Below are 17,582 nucleotides of genomic sequence, written 5' to 3'. Positions count from 1 at the left end.
AAGTCACAAAGACGGAGACAAGCTTTGCCGATTGAAAAGTACGTTAAAATACACATTAAAAAAAAAGGGTGTGTGTGTGTGTGTGTGTGTGTGTGTAAAGGGACGCATTAATAGAATGTGTCCTTATTTTTAAACCTCCATCTATTTTTTATATCCCAGCTGAATCTGAAAGAGGCAGGATACACGTCACATCTTCACTAGTCACACATATTTTGGTCAAGTATGAAGTCAACAAATTTTATTACAAAAGAAAAAGGGGAAAAAGGAAGAAATCATAACTAATTGTGAATACAATTCAAGTCAACTTTATATAGAAGGAAGATAACCTTTTTATTAAAGTTCTGATTTAAAAAACAATAAAATCCTTTTGCCCAAGCGGGGGCAGAGACAAACTATTTCCGGTTTGCGCTGGCTGTGCCGATCGTGCAGCAGTTCACCTGGCAGGGTAACAGAGGCAAAGATGTCACATGAATGATTCTTATTGTCAAACGAAAGTCACAAAATGTCAGACACGAGGCGTGTGTGATGCTCACTTTGCTGGCGAACCTCAAGGAATTGAGAGTTTCCCCAAAGCTGTCGGCCTCAGGTGCGATGTTGACAAACATCAGGCTGGAAAGGAAAAACAAGTCTCAGTTTGGAGTCCAGTTGGGACTTAAAACATGTTTGTGCCCACATTTGATCTAAGGACTCACGTTTTGCTGTTGCCGCCAAGGCAGCCCTGCAACAGATAGGTGAGCTTCGAGTTCCTGTATGGAACATGGCTCTCCTGCAACACAACACGTGTCAAAACAAACATGGCAACAACGAAATGTGCTGTCAGTCGTCAGTGCACGAAAATAAATTCACTGACCTTGTTGGCTAGCGACGTGATAACGATGCCGAGGTTGGAGAGTGAGCCGTTGATGGCAGTCATCTCTTTGAACCGCTCACCCTGAGACTGACTTTTTAGCATCCGCTCACTTCCTGCCAGGTCCACTAGGCACAGCGTGGCTGCAAACACAAAATAGGATTCAAGAAGTTGATTGTATAAATAACGATTATTTAAGAAAAGAAAAAAAAAAGAAAAAACGACAGCTGTCAAATTGACAACTATTTTAATAATAGAACAATTGCTTGGAGCCATTTTTTTAACTTAATATTGTCCAAATCCTGATTTTATCATAACAGTAATTGTTCACTGATTTCTGTAGTCCTTCATGAAAGAAGAAGAACTGTTTGATCAAAATAAGACATTTACAAACATCTGTTTCTACTTTGGAATACAATGACTGAACCAGTAACATAGTAAACAATTCATACATACATCATACATCAATTCCACCTTGAAGAAGGAGGGGGGGGAATTGTAATACAATTTAATGCAAAATTAAAATAAATCAAATTAGATAATAGATTCTAAAAATATTCTACAGTGGCAGCACTAAAATAAACGAGTTATTTAAAAAAAAACATGATTGAGAATATACCTAGATGCACAAAATGCTCATTTGTTGCCACAAAATGGAGCCGCCACTAGCTTAATGCTAACACAAAAACAGCATAGACAAGATAACAAATAGCATCTGAGGAATTAAGACTGGCCCACCAAAGCAGTTCGTGTGACAAGTACTCACAGTTGCATTTGACGTCCCTGCCCGTGTTGATGCCCTCGATGTCCAGCTGGAAGACTGAATGAGAGCGGGACGAGCGGTCATTTTGGGTCGTCTGCGCTGTGGAGCGGTTCTGGTTGGCCAAGGCAATCAGGCACAGGACCTGACGTGGAGTATGTGAAGTGTGTTGATTGACTAGAGCAGTTTTTTATTTTTTATTTTATTTATTTATATAAAGCATGGGTTCCTGAACCACTTCCAAAGACCCCTGTTTGAGACCCACTGGACTGTGATCCATGCGAGCGTGCAGTACCTGGTCCTCACTGGTGACCTTCTTGTATGCGAGGTTGCTTATGGTCATCTTGTTGCCGGCGGACTGGCGGATTTCATGTTCCGGCCTCTTGCTAGCTTTACCCACGTACAAGAGGTCGCGCAGGCACTCGTTGTAGATCTCTACAAAGCTCGCGGTGAAAGAGAACTGCCGGGAGGACAAGTCAAAACAAAGTAAACACCAACTATAATGAGAGGGGGGGAGGAGAAACCATTATGACCCTGATTGCGAACCGACCTCCCAGCCTTGCGCGGCAAGCTTGTGGGTGGCGGCGAATATTTGTTGCACGGCTCTGGGGATCATGCCGCGGGCTTGCTGGTCCTCGGCGTCGCCCTCCATGGTGTACGTTTTGCCACTGCCAGTCTGGCCGTAGGCGAAGCAGCACACGCTGTAGCCGTCCAGCGCCGACTGCACCAGCAGGGAGATCTCCTCAAAAATCTGGACGGAAATACGACACATCTTCACAAACTTTTTTTTTTTTTTTTTTTCTTCCCCCCCCTCTGATCCTTCCTCTGGCCTCCTAACAACTTCACGACTCCGGCGCCGATGGCCACTCGCGTACCTCCTGCTGCGTTGCGCCAGGGCCGAAGACGCGGTCGAAGCTGAAGTTGTAATTCTTGTGGGTGTCTGCGCTCTTGCCTGTGTGAGACTGAGAGAAGATATGCATTTATTGTAAATACTTTGCGTTGTGACAATGTCTTTGGTAATTAATAGGAGTTATCCCTCATGTAACTAAATAGTGGTTTCAAGTAGGGCTGAAGTGCTGCCTCCCTAAGTGAAAATGACAGAATTTTTCCCCATACTCTGCACTTCTTTTCTAACAGTAAAAACATAATTATAAAATAAAAAATATATATATCACACAAAAAAATAAAATAAATAAAAATAAAAATAGAGACAGCATAGATTTTGGTGCCCTCTAGTGGTGAACTAATTCATTTGTTTTAAAAACTACTATTAATATTGTCAGTAGTCTGCAATAAGTGAACAAAATGACATGCTATGTTTACCAAGCTAACTATAATTGGACTGAAAATGTCCCTTGTTTTGTCAATTTCATACCTGAGCTTTGTGAATTTATTTTAAATGCACATATTTATTTCGGTATTGCTGATGGTCAGTACAGGAGGAGGAAGGTCAAAAAAGCCGTTTGAATATTGAAGTTTATTAAATAATACTTAACGACATATCTTGCACTTGACTTTCTATACAAAATACATAAACTAACAAACTAGCTCCAAAAATTAACTGAACTACATTTAAGTCAAAAGAAAACTAACACAAAACTATTCGAACGCCCACCAGCTCACCTCTTCCGTTTTCGCCAGCGTGATTGCTTTTGCATCGTTGGCAGGCAGCTGGATGTGTTCGCCGAGGGCGCCGTTTGCAAGCGGGCGCACTCGGCAAAACACTCGGATGTTGCCCTGTAAATCGAGCATTGGACAATTTCGGAACACTGACTTGCTTGGTATAAAAATCAACGAGTCCGACTTGCCTTGAGCTCCTGAAGCGTATTGTGGAGCTGCCGCCGCTCCATCTCGCCCGCGTGGAGTTCGTCCTCCAAGCGCGCGACCGTGTCCTTGAGCGAGCGGCCCTCGTCCTCGCTTCGCCGCAGGCTGTCCTGCACGCGGGCTAGCGTGGACTCCTGCACCGACAGCTTCATCTGCGAGAGAACGCGGGGTCCACAGTGAGCCCATGTCCGAACCAGGAGCTTGATTCCAACATTTGGCAGACTTGAAACTAATTCTAGTCACCAATTAATTAAACATAAATAAAATACATGCAACTTATTTTATGGTCCCTTAAAGTGATACTTGGCTCATTTAGCCATTTTCAGCAGTAAGAAGTCATCACGTGTGCTCAGGTAACAACCAATTATGGCTCAGCTTGCGAACGTCACATGACTAGACCCAGAAAAGCCGTGATTGGTCATTACCTGAGCAGGTATGATAGGGCTGTGCAATTAATCAAAATTCAATTACAATTTCAACTATTGCACAGCAATCCATATTTACAAAATCGGCAAAACCGCAATCAAAACAAGATTAATAATAATTGTGAGTTGTTTAGATTTATGCATTTACACCTTTTTTATTTTAAAATGACTAATCTAATAAATGTTTGGTAAAAGGAACTTGCATCATTATAGTGTTTCAAATAAATTTGTCTTAATATATATTTTTGTACATGTTTAAACATTTGTTTCGCACCAAAAAATAAATGAATAAATTATTGTCCTAATCGTGATTTCAATCATGTCCAAATCAACCATAATTAATATTTTCTTTGAGCAGCTCTAGTCTGTGATTTTCAGCCGACAAGTGGCAAAGTGTTTTTAGAAAGATTAAATGCACATGAAAAATTATCAAAGTAATTATGGACAAAATATTAACTTTTTATTGCTGAAAATGGCTAAATGAGTCAAATATCCCTTTAAAAAGTTTACCACTATCTAAAATAAATCAAAGAATATATCAATACAAAATAAATAAAAATCAGCCTCCACAACACGAGAACCTCGTTTACGACAGTCACCTTGAGGGTTTGGTTCTCAGTCTCTTGACTGTCCCGCAATGTCTCCATCACTCTGTATTTGTCTCGCAGGTTGCTGAGCTCCGTCTGCAGGGTCTTCTTTTCACTGCTTACCCTCTCCAACTCTTCCTGGACGCCAAGGAGAACACGCAGCCTTTCCTGGCTCTTGCTGAAATGAAAGGCAACCGTGTGCTGGTGGTGACATGTAAGGAACATAGAAGCCACTACAACTTTTTTTTTTTTTTTTTGCTTATAAAGCTTGGAGTGGAGAACCTCCGCCAACCGTATGAACTCATGAAAAGCATGATGTGTGTGAACACCTGAGGTCCCTCTCCATCTCAGCTGCTCTCGATTGCAACTCGGCAAGGGAGCCCATCAGGTTCTCTTTCTCCATGTTAGCAGATTTCATTTTGATCTGGTAGTCCTGGAGCTTCCCTTTCATGTCGCTGACCTTGCCCTTCATGTCCCACGGGAGCCTGCGGGGGGGCCCGTCAGCGGTGCCTACACAGGGGACGCGATTGTCAGGAAGAGGTCAACCAAAAAAATGCCACCAGTTTAGCTTGACCTGTTTTTGGGACGACGGGGGCTGCTCCCGCTGTCATTTTGCCTCTCTTTGCTGCCGTGGACACCAGCGGCGCTTTGGAGACGCCTGACGGGGAAGGTCAAACGTCAAAATCAACCACAAGTGCGGGTAAGTGTTGATAATTCACCTCCTCTTACCTCTGGAGGGGGCGACTGCCACAGTCGCCGCTCCGACACCTCGCATTGGCCTAGCTGCGGAGGGGACAAAGTTGCATTTTTAAAATGACGGCACTGGTGAGAATACCCTGGAATGAACTTACAAATGGGTGCCCTGGTTGCCGTGATGGGCGGCCGTCTGGTGCCCAGGATGGTGGCAGCGGTTTGAGGTTTGACGGACACCGGCTCCTTGCGAGACTTCTTCTGCGGGGAGAAACATTTCAAATCAAACTTTTATTTAAACCTCCAGAATTTATTTTGGGTCGCATTACTAAAATGGTACACGGTCACACTTGTATTGAGTTTGTGTCTTTTGTAGCATTAGTAAAAGTGGATTGACCAAATTAGGGTACATGCGAACATTAAACTGGTCTCATTGTAACCACTCAACACATTCAAATGACTGTTTAATAAAGTGCTAATATTGGGGCACATTTACCTTTTTACATTACGCCATGTTCAGTTGCTGTTGTATGTGTTTTTTTTTGTTGTTGTTTTTTTAATGCCATTAACGGAGTGGCTATGTCAGGTTTGAGGTGTGGTTGTGGACCCAAATGCAGAGAAGCAGGGCGAGGAGGCAGAGGTGTCGTAAAAAGGGAATTGAATTAAACCAAAACAAAAGCGAACTCCAAAAAGGTAAGCCAAGCAAGACATTAAGGAAAAAACAGCAGCATGACGGAGTGAAAACAACAATGAATCAACGCGATCAGAGGAGACAAGAGACTAAATACACACACAGTAATTGTTCACAATTGGACACAGCTGGACAAGACAAGTGGTTGACACATGAGGAAGGGCAGGCAAACGCAGGTGGACATGACAAGACTAGGTGGGCACACAAGTACAAAACAACGCAAAACACAGATGATGCCTGAACTAAAAGAAACATGGGGACAAAATCAAAATTAAACCTGAGCCACAAAATCAACCCAAACCAAACCATGAGAGGCTATTATTGCCGTGACCGACAACTCGCCAATTAGCGCTATTTTGCCGTGAACAGCGCGAGAAATACAAGTAAAAATTGCGCCAAGCTCGAAGCGCGCCTACACATTATCCGACGGTTATGGTTCGGCAACTACACCGGTAACAGACCATTTTCGGTGGCAAAACCTTTGTGAAAAGAAAAGTAGGTGAAACGAGGCAGAAACCACGCCCAGCGCACGACACGTTTCGGCGATTGACCAAGAGACGTTCACGGCAAAATATCCTCCGTTATAAAACTGAGTTGAGTACAAAAAGAGACGCTCATGGGCAAATATGTTTTGGTCTGTGTCGTAAGAGGAACGAAACCGGTAAAGACGTTTTAAAATACAGTATCTTACCTGAACAGGCTGTGTGTCGTCATCATTCTCGAAATTTGTGTGTACCCGCTTGCTTGCCATGACCGGCAGTCGAGACAAGCCCGGCTGGTCTGTAAAAACAAACAAATGGTCGTCAAAATGCCGCCTTGTGATAGCTCACTGCTAAGCAACTAAACGGAGCTCAAAATATTAAATTTATGAGGTTAAATACCTTTTCTGGAAGCGTTCATCTCCGCCCCTGCTCTATTCGTCGGTCAAATAAATGTCCTTCGTGTTCGAACAATTCAACGGTTTAAAATTTGAACTGCAACTGTTTGGATGGCGCCGCAGACGGGCTGCCGTGATTGGCTAAACCCGCGTAAGACCACGCCTCTGTGTGTCCTCCGCCCTGGCGGAAACGTATAGATAGAAATGATAAACAGATCAAGAATTGCTTTTAGACAGATATAAGATATATGCAAGACATAAAAGTTTGAAATAAATATAGTGGTGCTGGCGTTGGCTGTCGAAGGGACAGAAATGAGAACGGAAGTTGTCACATCCCATACTGACCAATGAAAGTTGTCACAACGTATTCCAAGCTGACCAATGAAAAGGCTTCTAACATTGGCTCAAGAGGAGGACCCGCCCACAAGACTGGAAAATATTTGCAAGCGGAAAACAGATTCAAACGCTAGATCGAATCGCAACCACAAATCAAACAAAACTTTAAAACTTGCAACAAAAATTTCGATACAACAATCCAGTATTTTTGCTTGCCAACCACAGCTCAAACCCAATAAATGAATCAGTGGCCGCTGGTCAATAGAGGGCACTAGGGTGCTGTACAAATAAAAAGACAAATGGCAATTCATATTTATGACGTCACGGTAAATTGCACGTTCTCCGGAGTTATGCGATGACATCATTAGGCAACGGAAACATCCTTCACCAACTTGCAGAATAAAAGGGGTGAGGGGCCTTTAAAGAACAAAAACAAAGCAAGGCTTGAATATTTTTTTTTATATGAAATCAGTTTGCCAACTTTATTCTCATACACAGTCTGATCGGGTGAGCATACACTTATGCTAAAGAGTAGCACGGCTCAATAATGTGTTAGCATCAGCCATGACATGAATAGCAATTCAGTTTTTCCTATAAAGTTGACAACGGATACATGGAGGAAAATGCGAGGCGGCAAGTGAGTCAAGACAAAAATATATTGTAAATTGTATTTACTTTCATTTCATGTTGCTCAAATGTTTGTCAATAATTCCAGTCCAAACACCATTTGAGTGAATATCACCAATACATCTTTTTTTTTTTTTTTTGGTTAAGCGCCAAAGGTGGATTGTTGTTTCTTTACAAAAATGTTTTTTCACAGGACATGCTTCCCTTTGACAGAAAACTCTTATGTACAGCATACTGCCATATAATAATGCCTTTAGGTCGATCATAGCGTGGATAACATTTGCAATACAGTTGTAATGAAAGTCATAATATGCATGAAAAAGCTTTTTTTTTTTTTTTCTTTTTTTTTTAAAGAAAAGATTAATAATATCAGTACCTGTCAGCCATTTTGTCATACAATCATTATTCCCCCCCCAACAACTGGCTGCCAAAATATTGCGACCGATGGTCACAGACGATTCTATTAGTAACAAATTAAAAGCAAAAACACTGTTCTCTCTTCACATTCATGCTCTCTCACCTTTCCTCTGCTGGTAAAAAAATACGAACATATTCCAAAAAAAAAAAAAGTACAGCTGACAAACGTATAAGGTGAAGTACAAGCTTCATCAAGTGCTTAGTTCGTGAGCCACGAGCGCTTTAGTGCATTCGGCAAATATCCCTTGACGGCCATTTTGAGCGGCCATGATTTCCCGACGCACACGATGGAGCCTCTGGCAAGCAGTACAGACGCCAGCCTACTTGGCAACAGTCCTGGACAATTACAAATATGTGGATGTTGCTGCTCGGCGTGTCAAGTACAATTTGTTTGCGGGTTTATAACAAACGTACAGCAGGGGTCACCAACTTTTTAGAAACTGAGAGCTGCTACCGGAGCTACCAGATTGATCGTCACTTTCAAAATAATAAATTTGCTCAAATTATTTTGGGGCAAGTCATCTAGTCATTGCAATCTATACTAGATTTTTTAAAATATATATTCAAAATATGTATTTACAACAAAAAAGTTTGACGCCGCTTCATATCAACTGGCACAAATTAAAAAGTCATCTCACTGCAGTTATTTTAAGAACTACTCTTGTCCTTGGGGGCTATTTGGTGCCTGTGGGAAACATGTTGGTGACCCCTGATATGTGCTCGCATTAAGCTAGCAGACTTATTAGATGAAATTTTGTTGTTTAAATGGACATTTTGTTGTCTTATTGATGGCGGTTGTTTCCCCCATGCTGAATTCCGAGCCACTCTGTAAGCGAGCATCTGTATTTGCAAACAAGCTGCTCCTTCATGCAAATGAGAACAAACAACAATTCGGTACTCTAGGTGGCATTTTGGGAAAAAGTCTCTTCACATCTGAGATTTAGAAGCCCCTTCCTATTTTGGGCAGGAATGAGGCACTGTGCCAACAAATTGGGACACATCGGGCCGCGCTCAGCATTAAAGCTTCTTCCTTTTTTCCTAGTTGCGCGTCTTGAGACCTGATGAGTCCCTTTGAGAGCCCACGCAGAATTACACGTAGAAAAGCCAGTCAGTCCTTTTGAGAGAATTTTCCCACACTACGTTTCAAACACTTTTTACACGGAGACAAGTCTCGCCTCCTACGAGTTCATGTGCTCCACCTGGATGGCGGACGTGGACACGGTGAGGCAGAGGTCTTTGTGGTCTGCCACCGTGCCGGCCTTGTACTGGATCTCGCCGGCCGCCACCGTCTTGTACTGGTGGAGATCGAAGGGGCACGGGATGACGCCGTCGCCGGGCTGCTGGTAGCCGGCGGGGGGGCCGGCGTTGGGGTTCTGGCCGGCGCTGTTGGCCTGGTTTTGGTGCGAGGCCCCTCGACCCCGCCCCCTGCCGCGCCCGCGCCCCCGGCCGCCTGAGCCGCGGCCCTGCGCCTGCTCGGCCGCCGTTAGCGGGTCGGGGTTGTGCTTCCTCATGTGTTTCATCAGGTACGTCTCCTACGGGGACAAAGCGTCAGGACTCCAAGACAATGATGAGGTTCCAATGTTTTATTATTATTATTGCTCGTACCGAGGTGTAGGAGCGGTTGCACAGGCCGCAGGAGAAGAGCTTGGCGTGTTTGACGGTGTGCGTGGACAGGTGCACCTCCAGGCTGGCGGCGTCCGTGTAACCGCGGTTGCAGTTGTGGCACTTGAACGGCTTGTCCTTGTTGTGCTGACGACGGTGAGACTGTGAAGGAGGGGGGATGCCACTGTCAAATCTTTTTAAAATCGATTATCCTATTAATTATTCCATCAAATAATCAAGTAATTTATCCTACCATAATTTTATTTATGTTTTTTTATTTATTATCTTCTATATCTACAATCTATCAACCAAATTATAATTAAATAAATACAAATAAATTATGGATGGATTGATTCCTCCCACCATAATTTTTTTATTTTTACTTTTTATTTATTATCTTCTATAATAATCTACCATCAAAATTATAATTAAATAAATAGAAATAAAATTATGGATGGATTGATTCCTCCCGCCATAATTATTATTTTTTTTATTATCTTCTATAATAATCTACAATCTACCAACAAAAGTAGCTTATGCTAAATGGTTAGCAATTGCGACGATCATTAGCGTACTAGCAATTACCATTTAAGGGAAACAAACAGTAACCACCATTTTGTTCACACATACATTACATATACACGAGTTGAATTGAGTTGATATAACTAGTAATTATTTATTATCTTCTGTGCGTGGGCATTATTAAACACCAAGAGTTAGCCTAAGCTAAATGGTTAGCAAGTGAAACTATGATTAGCATGCTAGTGATTGCCATATAAAAGGTAAACAAACACGAACCACCATTTTGTTCACACATTATATACATACATGAGTTGAATGGGGTGAATATAACTACTAATTATTTATTAACTTCTGTGCATGAGCATTATTAAATACCAACTAAATTTACCTAGGCTAAACCGTTAGCAATCACGACTAGCATTAGCATTAGCAATGCCTGAGTTTCGCTGGGTAATTTTCATTTATCTTCAGATTTAAGTGATTTTTGTGACCACTGTTTTGCTCAGGTGTGTAAGTGAGCGAGTGGGTGTGTACAATTGCGCTACCTGCAGGTTGGAGAGCTGCGTGAAAGCTTTCTCGCAGCCAGGATGGCTACACTTGTACGGCCGGTCACCCGTGTGAATCCTAGAAGACACATCACAAATCCTGTGTGGAATCACATTTGAAGAGAATAACACCTTCCTGCATCCTGACCCCACTTTTTTTTTTTTTTTTTTTTTTCCTCCCGCCGAGCCCAACGCCGACACCCCCCCCAGCCCGGCCCAGTCCATTCCAACCCAATCCAGTACCGTGTGTGCTGCTGCAGGTGGCTGAGCTGCCGGAAGGTTTTCTGGCAGTAGGTGCAGCTGTAGGGCTTGGCCCCGCTGTGGATGCGGATGTGCTGCGACAGGTAGCTGGAGTTGGCAAAGGACTTGGAGCAGTGGGGACACTTGTGGGGCTTGGCCTCAGTGTGGTTGCTGAGGCGAGGCGGGACGGCCATGTGGAGGGAGGGGGGGGTTGGCGGGTGGGGATGGACCCAGAGAGAGACAAAACAGAGAGAAAAAGAGCGAGAAAGAGCGAGAGATCTTTAGGCTGGAGCATGACCAAACTTCACAGTGAACTCAAGAGCAAATCATGCGTTCAAGTGATGCTTTGTGCTCGTTTGCGCTGTGTCCGACTTGGGGAAACACAAGAAGTACAACAGAAGCAAGCACAGTCACGCTTCTCTCGCTCTCTCTCCGTCTCAGTCAGACTCCGTTTGGAATCACTCCCTATCTGCGATAGTCAACCCGATCATGGGGGACGCCGTCCAGACCCACCCGCAATATCATAAAAACCTCATTTATTCAGAATTTGAGCCACCAATGCTCTTTAAATGTTATCAAAAGACATTTACATTAATTCGAAAGTATTCCTGTGCTTGAACACTTCTTCAAATAACAGGCACAATGTGCTTGCTTCAAGCTGTTAGTCACTCGAAGTTGAAGTTTACTTTAACCGCCACACATAAAACGAAACATAAACACTCACCATCTAATTTCATCGCGCCAAAGCCTGCTAGCTCAATGCTAATATAGGATGCAAAACGCCAAAGGCAGGTTAAAAATGTAAACTTAAAAATTCGGAACAGACATATTATTTACACTCTGGAGGAAAAAATTACGAGGACTGGAAAATTTCACACCAAAGCAAATCAAAACATCCCAAAACGAGCACTTTAAAATTTCGCCTGTTTGTGATTAGGGCTGGGTTAAAAAAAAATAAAAAAAAATAAAGATATTGAAATGATTTCCTTTTTTGAATGTGATATCAATTCATAAAAAACATGAATTGATTATTTTAATCTATTTTCCCCCATAAATTAAAAACCAAATAGAATTTTAAAGGCCCATTTTTTTTTTTAATCTTACCGTTTTCTTGAAATTTACTGTTCACATGAATTCAAGTATTTTCTTACATTTATGACATTACACTACTGAAATTTATGACAATTCAGAATCATTTTAATTTATATTTACAATTATTGAATTAGAATTATGAAAACATTTTAATCTCATCCATGCTGATGTCAATGTTTAACACTTAAGTGATTATAACATGTTACTTTCATGAATACATAATCAGTTAACCATGACTGCCTCTGCAAAATTGAATTTGGAATTTAATGTCTGTTGAGTTTTTTTTTTTTTAATATGTCCTTGCTATTTAAGAAGACCTGATGTCCCATAATTAATTAATATTGAATTGAACGGAAGTGAGTCCAATTAAATCGGATCAAATCTAAATCAAATCAAGCTGAACGCTTGTGAATCGAAATCAAACCGATTGAGGAAATTTGAATCGATACCCAGCCCTAATTGTGATGTCACAATTGGGCTAATTTACATAATTCCCCCCCTACTGCTGAGATTCCCCCGCCCATGATTTGGCAGTGAGCTGTAATCAGTATCAACCTAGCAGTCGAAGAGGCTGGGGGAGTGGCTTATTGGCATTAGAAAGGACCACCCCCTCAAAACAGGCCAACTTAATGATTGCTTGGGTTATTTTGATGAAAGCATGTGGAAAAATGACCCAATATGTGTCTGTTGAGTGGCCAAAGCAGCTTTAAAATTTAAGATGATCATAAAACGCTGCATCTCTCTCCCTGCTTCCGTGGCCTCATGCACAGCAAGGCATGCACATGCATGTTGTCAAGCAGTCCGGTTACCGTGTGTGCTGCTGCAGGTGGCTGAGCTGCCGGAAGGCTTTCTGGCAGTAGGTGCAGCTGTAGGGCTTGGCCCCGCTGTGGATGCGGATGTGCTGCGACAGGTAGCTGGAGTTGGCGAAGGACTTGGAGCAGTGGGGGCACTTGTGAGGCTTGGCCTCCGTGTGCGACTTGGCGTGGATCTGCATGTCGGACTTGCTGAAGAACGTCACCGCGCACATGCGACACCTTGCAGGGTGAAAGGGTTGGGAGGTGAAAACTTTCACAGGCAGAACATTTTAAGACGTCTGAACTGCCAACCTGTAGGATTTGGGGCCCTCTTTACTGGAGTGCTCGTCCTCGTCATTGGATAGGTCGTAAGGATCGGCTGAATGATGCTGGAGAGGAAACGGAAAAAAAACGTCAGCTGCTTGGGGCCTCCCGACCACTACAATCAATCATGCCAACGTACCTGCCCGGTGGCGGCGAGGTGCGCCAATATTAACGCGTCACTTCCTGGAGGGAGGATGCTGCTCGTTCTGCCCATCGTCTGCTTGCTCTTCTTGCCCCGCTTGCCCGGCGTCGGCATGACGACGGCGGGGGGTCCTGCCATGTCGCTCTTCTTGTCTGTAAACACAGACGTCAGCTCACTTTGTTGTCTCCCAGCATTTTTTTTTTTTAAGAGGAAATCATGTAGCTACAACTTTACCTGCATTTGAGGGGTGCACCGCGGACACAATCATGGTGGTGGCAGAGTGAGGCCCGGCTACAAAAGATTGCGTGGAGGCGGTGGGCACCAGCGTTCCTTGCGGGGTGGTGATGACCAGGCCAGCTGGGAGAACAAAAACACAAATAAGTTGAAACAAGCACATTTAACAAAAAATTAAAAGCTGCAGCGAGCCAACATTTTGATTAAAAAAAAAAAAAAAAAAAAAAGTATTATATTGATTAATAATCAGATTAAAAATGGATTTATCTTTACTACTAAATACATTAACGAGCATGTGATGTACAGGTATTCAGTTTGGTCCAATTGAGGTTATCGTTCTCAAAATATATTGCAGTACGTAATATGGCGGGGCCAGGCCCAGCGAGTGACGTGGGTGTCGACGTGTTCAATCAATTACAAATAGATATCACCATGCAGTAGGATGCAATTTTAAAATAAAAGTAAGTAGTAATAGTAGTAGTAGTAGTAGTAGTAATCGCAATTGCAATATTGAGGGGAAAAAAATTGCAATTGGATTACTAAAAAATGATCAACTACATTAGTTTTCACATTCGTTTAGCCCAAGTGTAAAGTTGAACGTGACCAGAGTCTGTTACCTGCGAGTTTACCTAATAAAGCGGCCACTCACCTGCGGTCATGATTCCCGTGGAGGGAACAGGCACGACAGTGACGTTCTGCGAAGTGTGCGACTGGTGCACGTGCCCGCCCATGGACGCGTTTGCTCCTCCTCCGCCGCTGCCCTCCTGTTTGGTGACCACCCGCAGTCCGGGCCCCGCCTCCGCCGAGCCGGGGATGGCCAGCACGGCCGTGGGGTAGTGCGGCCCTGCGGAGGACGCCGCCGAGTGCGGGAACGCCGGCGCGCCGGGCTTGTCGGCGCCGAGCTGCTCCTTGGATTTGTTCAGGAACATGGCACTCTCGATCTAGCGGAGGGGACGAGCAGAGGGGCGGCGGCGGGTTGGGGTGACGGGAGAACAAGTGAGGGGTTGAGGGGCGATTGGAGGAAGCAGGCGAGGCGAAAACATGAGGGTGATGTATGGGAAGAGCAAGGAGGAGATGGAGAAGGGAGAACAAATTAAAAATAAAGGTGAGATGCAAAGAGAAGAAACAAAAGTGTGAGAGCTCCGAGAAATGAGAGGAGAGGGACAGGAGTAGGGTTGCAAATTTCCGGGAATTTTCAAACTTGGAAACTTTCCATGGAAATGAATGGGAATAACATAAACCAGGAATTTACGAAATTGTCACATGGCTGCAAATAAGTTAACAATAGTTGGGAAAATATATATTATTTTGGTGTGTGAAGGAGCAATTACGTGCTGCACTACATTGCCCTCGCATCTGGGAAACTAGGAAAGCTTCTGAATTTGCGCGGATGTCTTCTGATGACAAATCAAAACATTTACATAACATCACCCGCATATAATCCCCATAAAAAGTTTCCAATTTGCAATATCCCCCCCCCCGCTGATCTTCCCAGAGAAATTTGACGAGAAATTTTCCACCCCTTTGCAACCCTAGACAGGAGTGATCATGTGACTGGCGAACCGTCAAAAGAAGTCACATGACTGACGCGAGGGTGGCGTGCGTGGCAGAGCGGAAGCATCGGCATGGACATAAAACTGCAAGGAACCCTGGGACACGGAAGACATGCCACGACACCATGTGCATTCAAGACAAGGCCAACAATGAGGTTGTCTCTACCTGTCCTTGTACAGTGGGGACGGGAGACCAAAAGTAGGACGAGTTGAAATGGGATTCGTCCATTATTTCTGGAATTGAAAAGCAGCACACTTAGAAAACACCTCTACTCCTCCTCTCCTTTCTTTCCAGAAGCCCCCGCAAGAGATGCAAGCCCAAAAAGTAGCAGCAATCTAATTTAATTTATTATATGAAATAAAATCTTAATACAAAATACCAGTACAAAATATGCATGTGATGTGCATGTTTTGGGTTCGTCATCCTCACATGAAACACTGTAGCAATTGCGACTTTGATAGTTTCCTAAAAAACAACAACAACAAAAAGGCGGGGCCTGGCCTAGTGTTGAGTGACATCAGTCAGCAAAGGCAAGGTGGCCATGTTTGCTACTAAAGCGGCTAACCATTCCGCGAACCAGTCCGTGTGAGTGTGTCCGTGCAAGTTGTGACCACTGGCTTGTGAATGTGCTTGTTAAGCGAGTTTTCTAATTGTTTGTACAATAACGCCATTCGCTACTGTATTTGTCAAAATGCTAAGTCTGGTTTAACTGGCCACTTCAACTTGAGTTAACTACACCTATCATTCATCCTCTTCCAATTGACTGACAAGTTACAGTTAAAAATATCCACCAATAAGCTTGTACGGCTGAAATTCAAGGGTCAAAATTACTGTGATGTTTCAAACGGCGTCACATACCCTTCTTAAATAGTGCGAATGGAGGAACATTTGTGAAAATAGCGAAGTGCCAGTCGTAGAAGAGCTCATGTACTTTAGTAATGATTTTATTTTTAGCTGAATTTAAATTTATGGAGGATTTTAGAGGTGTTTACAATGCTCACTATTTGTTTATTTTTTAGAAAATGCCACAAAGGTGTTTACCACAATGGGTTTTAATAAAAATTTATGTACCCGAGACAACTGCAATTTTCCTATATTTGAGTACGGTTTTAATGTTCTAACTATGCACAATGATACAGCAACAATTATTTTAATGAACGATGCATGATTTTTTTTTCAATTAATCAATTGTAAAAAAAAATTAAGTTTTTATTTCTTATTATTAAATTAGTGGTTTGGTTCATAACATGCGTAAAAAAATATGGGCAAAATACTAGCTATTTTTTCCACAATAAAAGCAGATGTTTACAAATGTCCTATTTTGATTAAGGACAAAGACAATTGGACTGCGTTCATGGAGGACAATAGAAATCGTGTAATATGAATTGGTGACACACTACTGATGTCTCTAAAAGATTTTTCATACAAATGAAACGACTCGGCTACGAGCTCGTCAAACAACAGTAGTTGGGGAAGTTTTAGAATTAGTGCCCCTATTTTAATGAGGAAACCGGTTAATTAATAAGCTCTCGACGTCTCTGCCAACAACTTTACAAAGAACCATTATAGCTAGCATGCCTTTCTTGGCTATAAAAGACAGGGGCTATCCTAAGCTAAGCTAACGAGGCTAACTTGCCTCCATTAATTTTCTCCTTTTGTTCGCTAAAGCTACGCGGAGGCCGCGGCATCCGTGTGCTTTGCTGGCTAAACACAAACACGATGGCTGGCTAGCTCACTTCGCTACTCATCGTGCCGCGAGAACATTTAAAAAAAAAAAAAAAAAAAAAAAAAAAGAAAAAGAGAGAGAAAAAAAATGTATTTAAAAAAAAAAAAAAAAACAAGGCAGGCAGGGGAAAAAAAACCGTCGACGCCGTCGTCGCCTTGTCAGGGAGACGAAAGCTTCATGCAGACTTCCGGCCGCTGGGACGACGACGGCTCTTGTAGACAGTCGGCTAACAAGCGACAAATTAACTACGGAGGTAGTTACCGGTGAAATGGACTGGCCGTCAGCCCCCCGAAGCTTCCTCGGGTCGGGACAGTTTAGAAAGTTTAGCCTATCCGCTTCTTTTGCCCCTCGAATATTCCTTTTTTTTTCCTTCGCTTTTTTTTCCCACCCTCTAGCTGCCCGCCAGTGTGAAGTCGGTCAGACTGGAATATGTGTAATTCCGCTCGGTTCTTTCAAAATAAACCCAAAGATAACAATCTTCAAAAATAAAACAGAGGCACGCAGAAAACTCGTGAGTCGTTCATTACATACGTGAAACATTCTGTTTCCCAAATACTGACAGTTTTGTTGAAAAGTGTGATTTTTTTTGCGTTGGGTACCTCAATGATAGGTGAAGGGCGCATTCGGGACTTTATTTTGGAGAGCAAAAATGAACGAGTCAACTAGTTCTTGTACCACCAGGCAACTTGACAATAATTCCAACATCAATACGGTGCCTTTCCGGTG

The 17,582-nt window shown here is 43.0% G+C and overlaps 2 protein-coding genes across 3 annotated transcripts; both read right to left on the bottom strand.

Moving 5' to 3' along the window:
• Nucleotides 1–223: 223 nt before the first annotated feature.
• On the bottom strand, nt 224–7,006 carry kifc1 (kinesin family member C1). The gene is made up of 17 exons (XM_077507990.1): nt 6,706–7,006; nt 6,516–6,604; nt 5,295–5,394; nt 5,173–5,226; nt 5,018–5,101; nt 4,773–4,953; nt 4,456–4,621; nt 3,416–3,583; nt 3,231–3,344; nt 2,483–2,569; nt 2,158–2,358; nt 1,903–2,067; nt 1,614–1,752; nt 851–990; nt 693–766; nt 534–609; nt 224–437 (listed from the first exon to the last, which is right to left on the bottom strand). The coding sequence occupies exons 1-17, from the start codon at nt 6,722–6,724 to the stop codon at nt 393–395; spliced, it is 1,902 nt and encodes a 633-aa protein (XP_077364116.1). The 5' UTR covers nt 6,725–7,006; the 3' UTR covers nt 224–392.
• A 687-nt stretch (nt 7,007–7,693) lies between these two features.
• znf384a (zinc finger protein 384 a) lies at nt 7,694–17,089 on the bottom strand. Of its 2 annotated transcripts, XM_077507096.1 has the most exons (11): nt 16,767–17,087; nt 15,296–15,363; nt 14,226–14,517; nt 13,577–13,699; nt 13,340–13,494; nt 13,189–13,265; nt 12,892–13,116; nt 10,994–11,161; nt 10,751–10,829; nt 9,687–9,845; nt 7,694–9,613 (listed from the first exon to the last, which is right to left on the bottom strand). In XM_077507096.1, exons 1-11 carry the CDS (start codon nt 16,816–16,818, stop codon nt 9,260–9,262), a joined length of 1,752 nt encoding a protein of 583 aa, XP_077363222.1. In that variant the 5' UTR covers nt 16,819–17,087; the 3' UTR covers nt 7,694–9,259. The 2 variants fall into 2 exon arrangements, with proteins under 2 accessions (XP_077363222.1, XP_077363223.1); XM_077507097.1 differs by lacking the exon at nt 10,994–11,161 and having other exon boundaries at nt 16,767–17,089.
• Nucleotides 17,090–17,582: the final 493 nt, after the last annotated feature.

Source organism: Festucalex cinctus, chromosome 19 (genome assembly GCF_051991245.1).
Source record: "Festucalex cinctus isolate MCC-2025b chromosome 19, RoL_Fcin_1.0, whole genome shotgun sequence".
Classification (NCBI taxonomy): Eukaryota; Metazoa; Chordata; class Actinopteri; order Syngnathiformes; family Syngnathidae; genus Festucalex; species Festucalex cinctus.
The sequence above is the reverse complement of the archived record's forward strand: the minus strand, read 5'-3'. Positions and strand labels throughout refer to the sequence as shown.

Bases quoted from the DNA above. Each gene is read 5' to 3' on its own strand.
- kifc1 (XM_077507990.1), bottom strand. The intron at 5,102-5,172 runs GTAAGAGGAGGT...CTTCCCCGTCAG, and splicing joins GGCAGTCGCCCCCTCCAGAG to GCGTCTCCAAAGCGCCGCTG. The intron at 610-692 runs GTGAGTCCTTAG...TTTCCTTTCCAG, and splicing joins CTTGGCGGCAACAGCAAAAC to CCTGATGTTTGTCAACATCG.
- znf384a (XM_077507096.1), bottom strand. From the start codon at position 16,818: ATGCCGCGGCCTCCGCGTAGCTTTAGCGAACAAAAGGAGAAAATTAAT. The intron at 13,495-13,576 runs GTAAAGTTGTAG...CTGTGTTTACAG, and splicing joins GGTGCACCCCTCAAATGCAG to ACAAGAAGAGCGACATGGCA. The intron at 9,846-10,750 runs GTAGCGCAATTG...CCTCCTTCACAG, and splicing joins CGCAGCTCTCCAACCTGCAG to TCTCACCGTCGTCAGCACAA.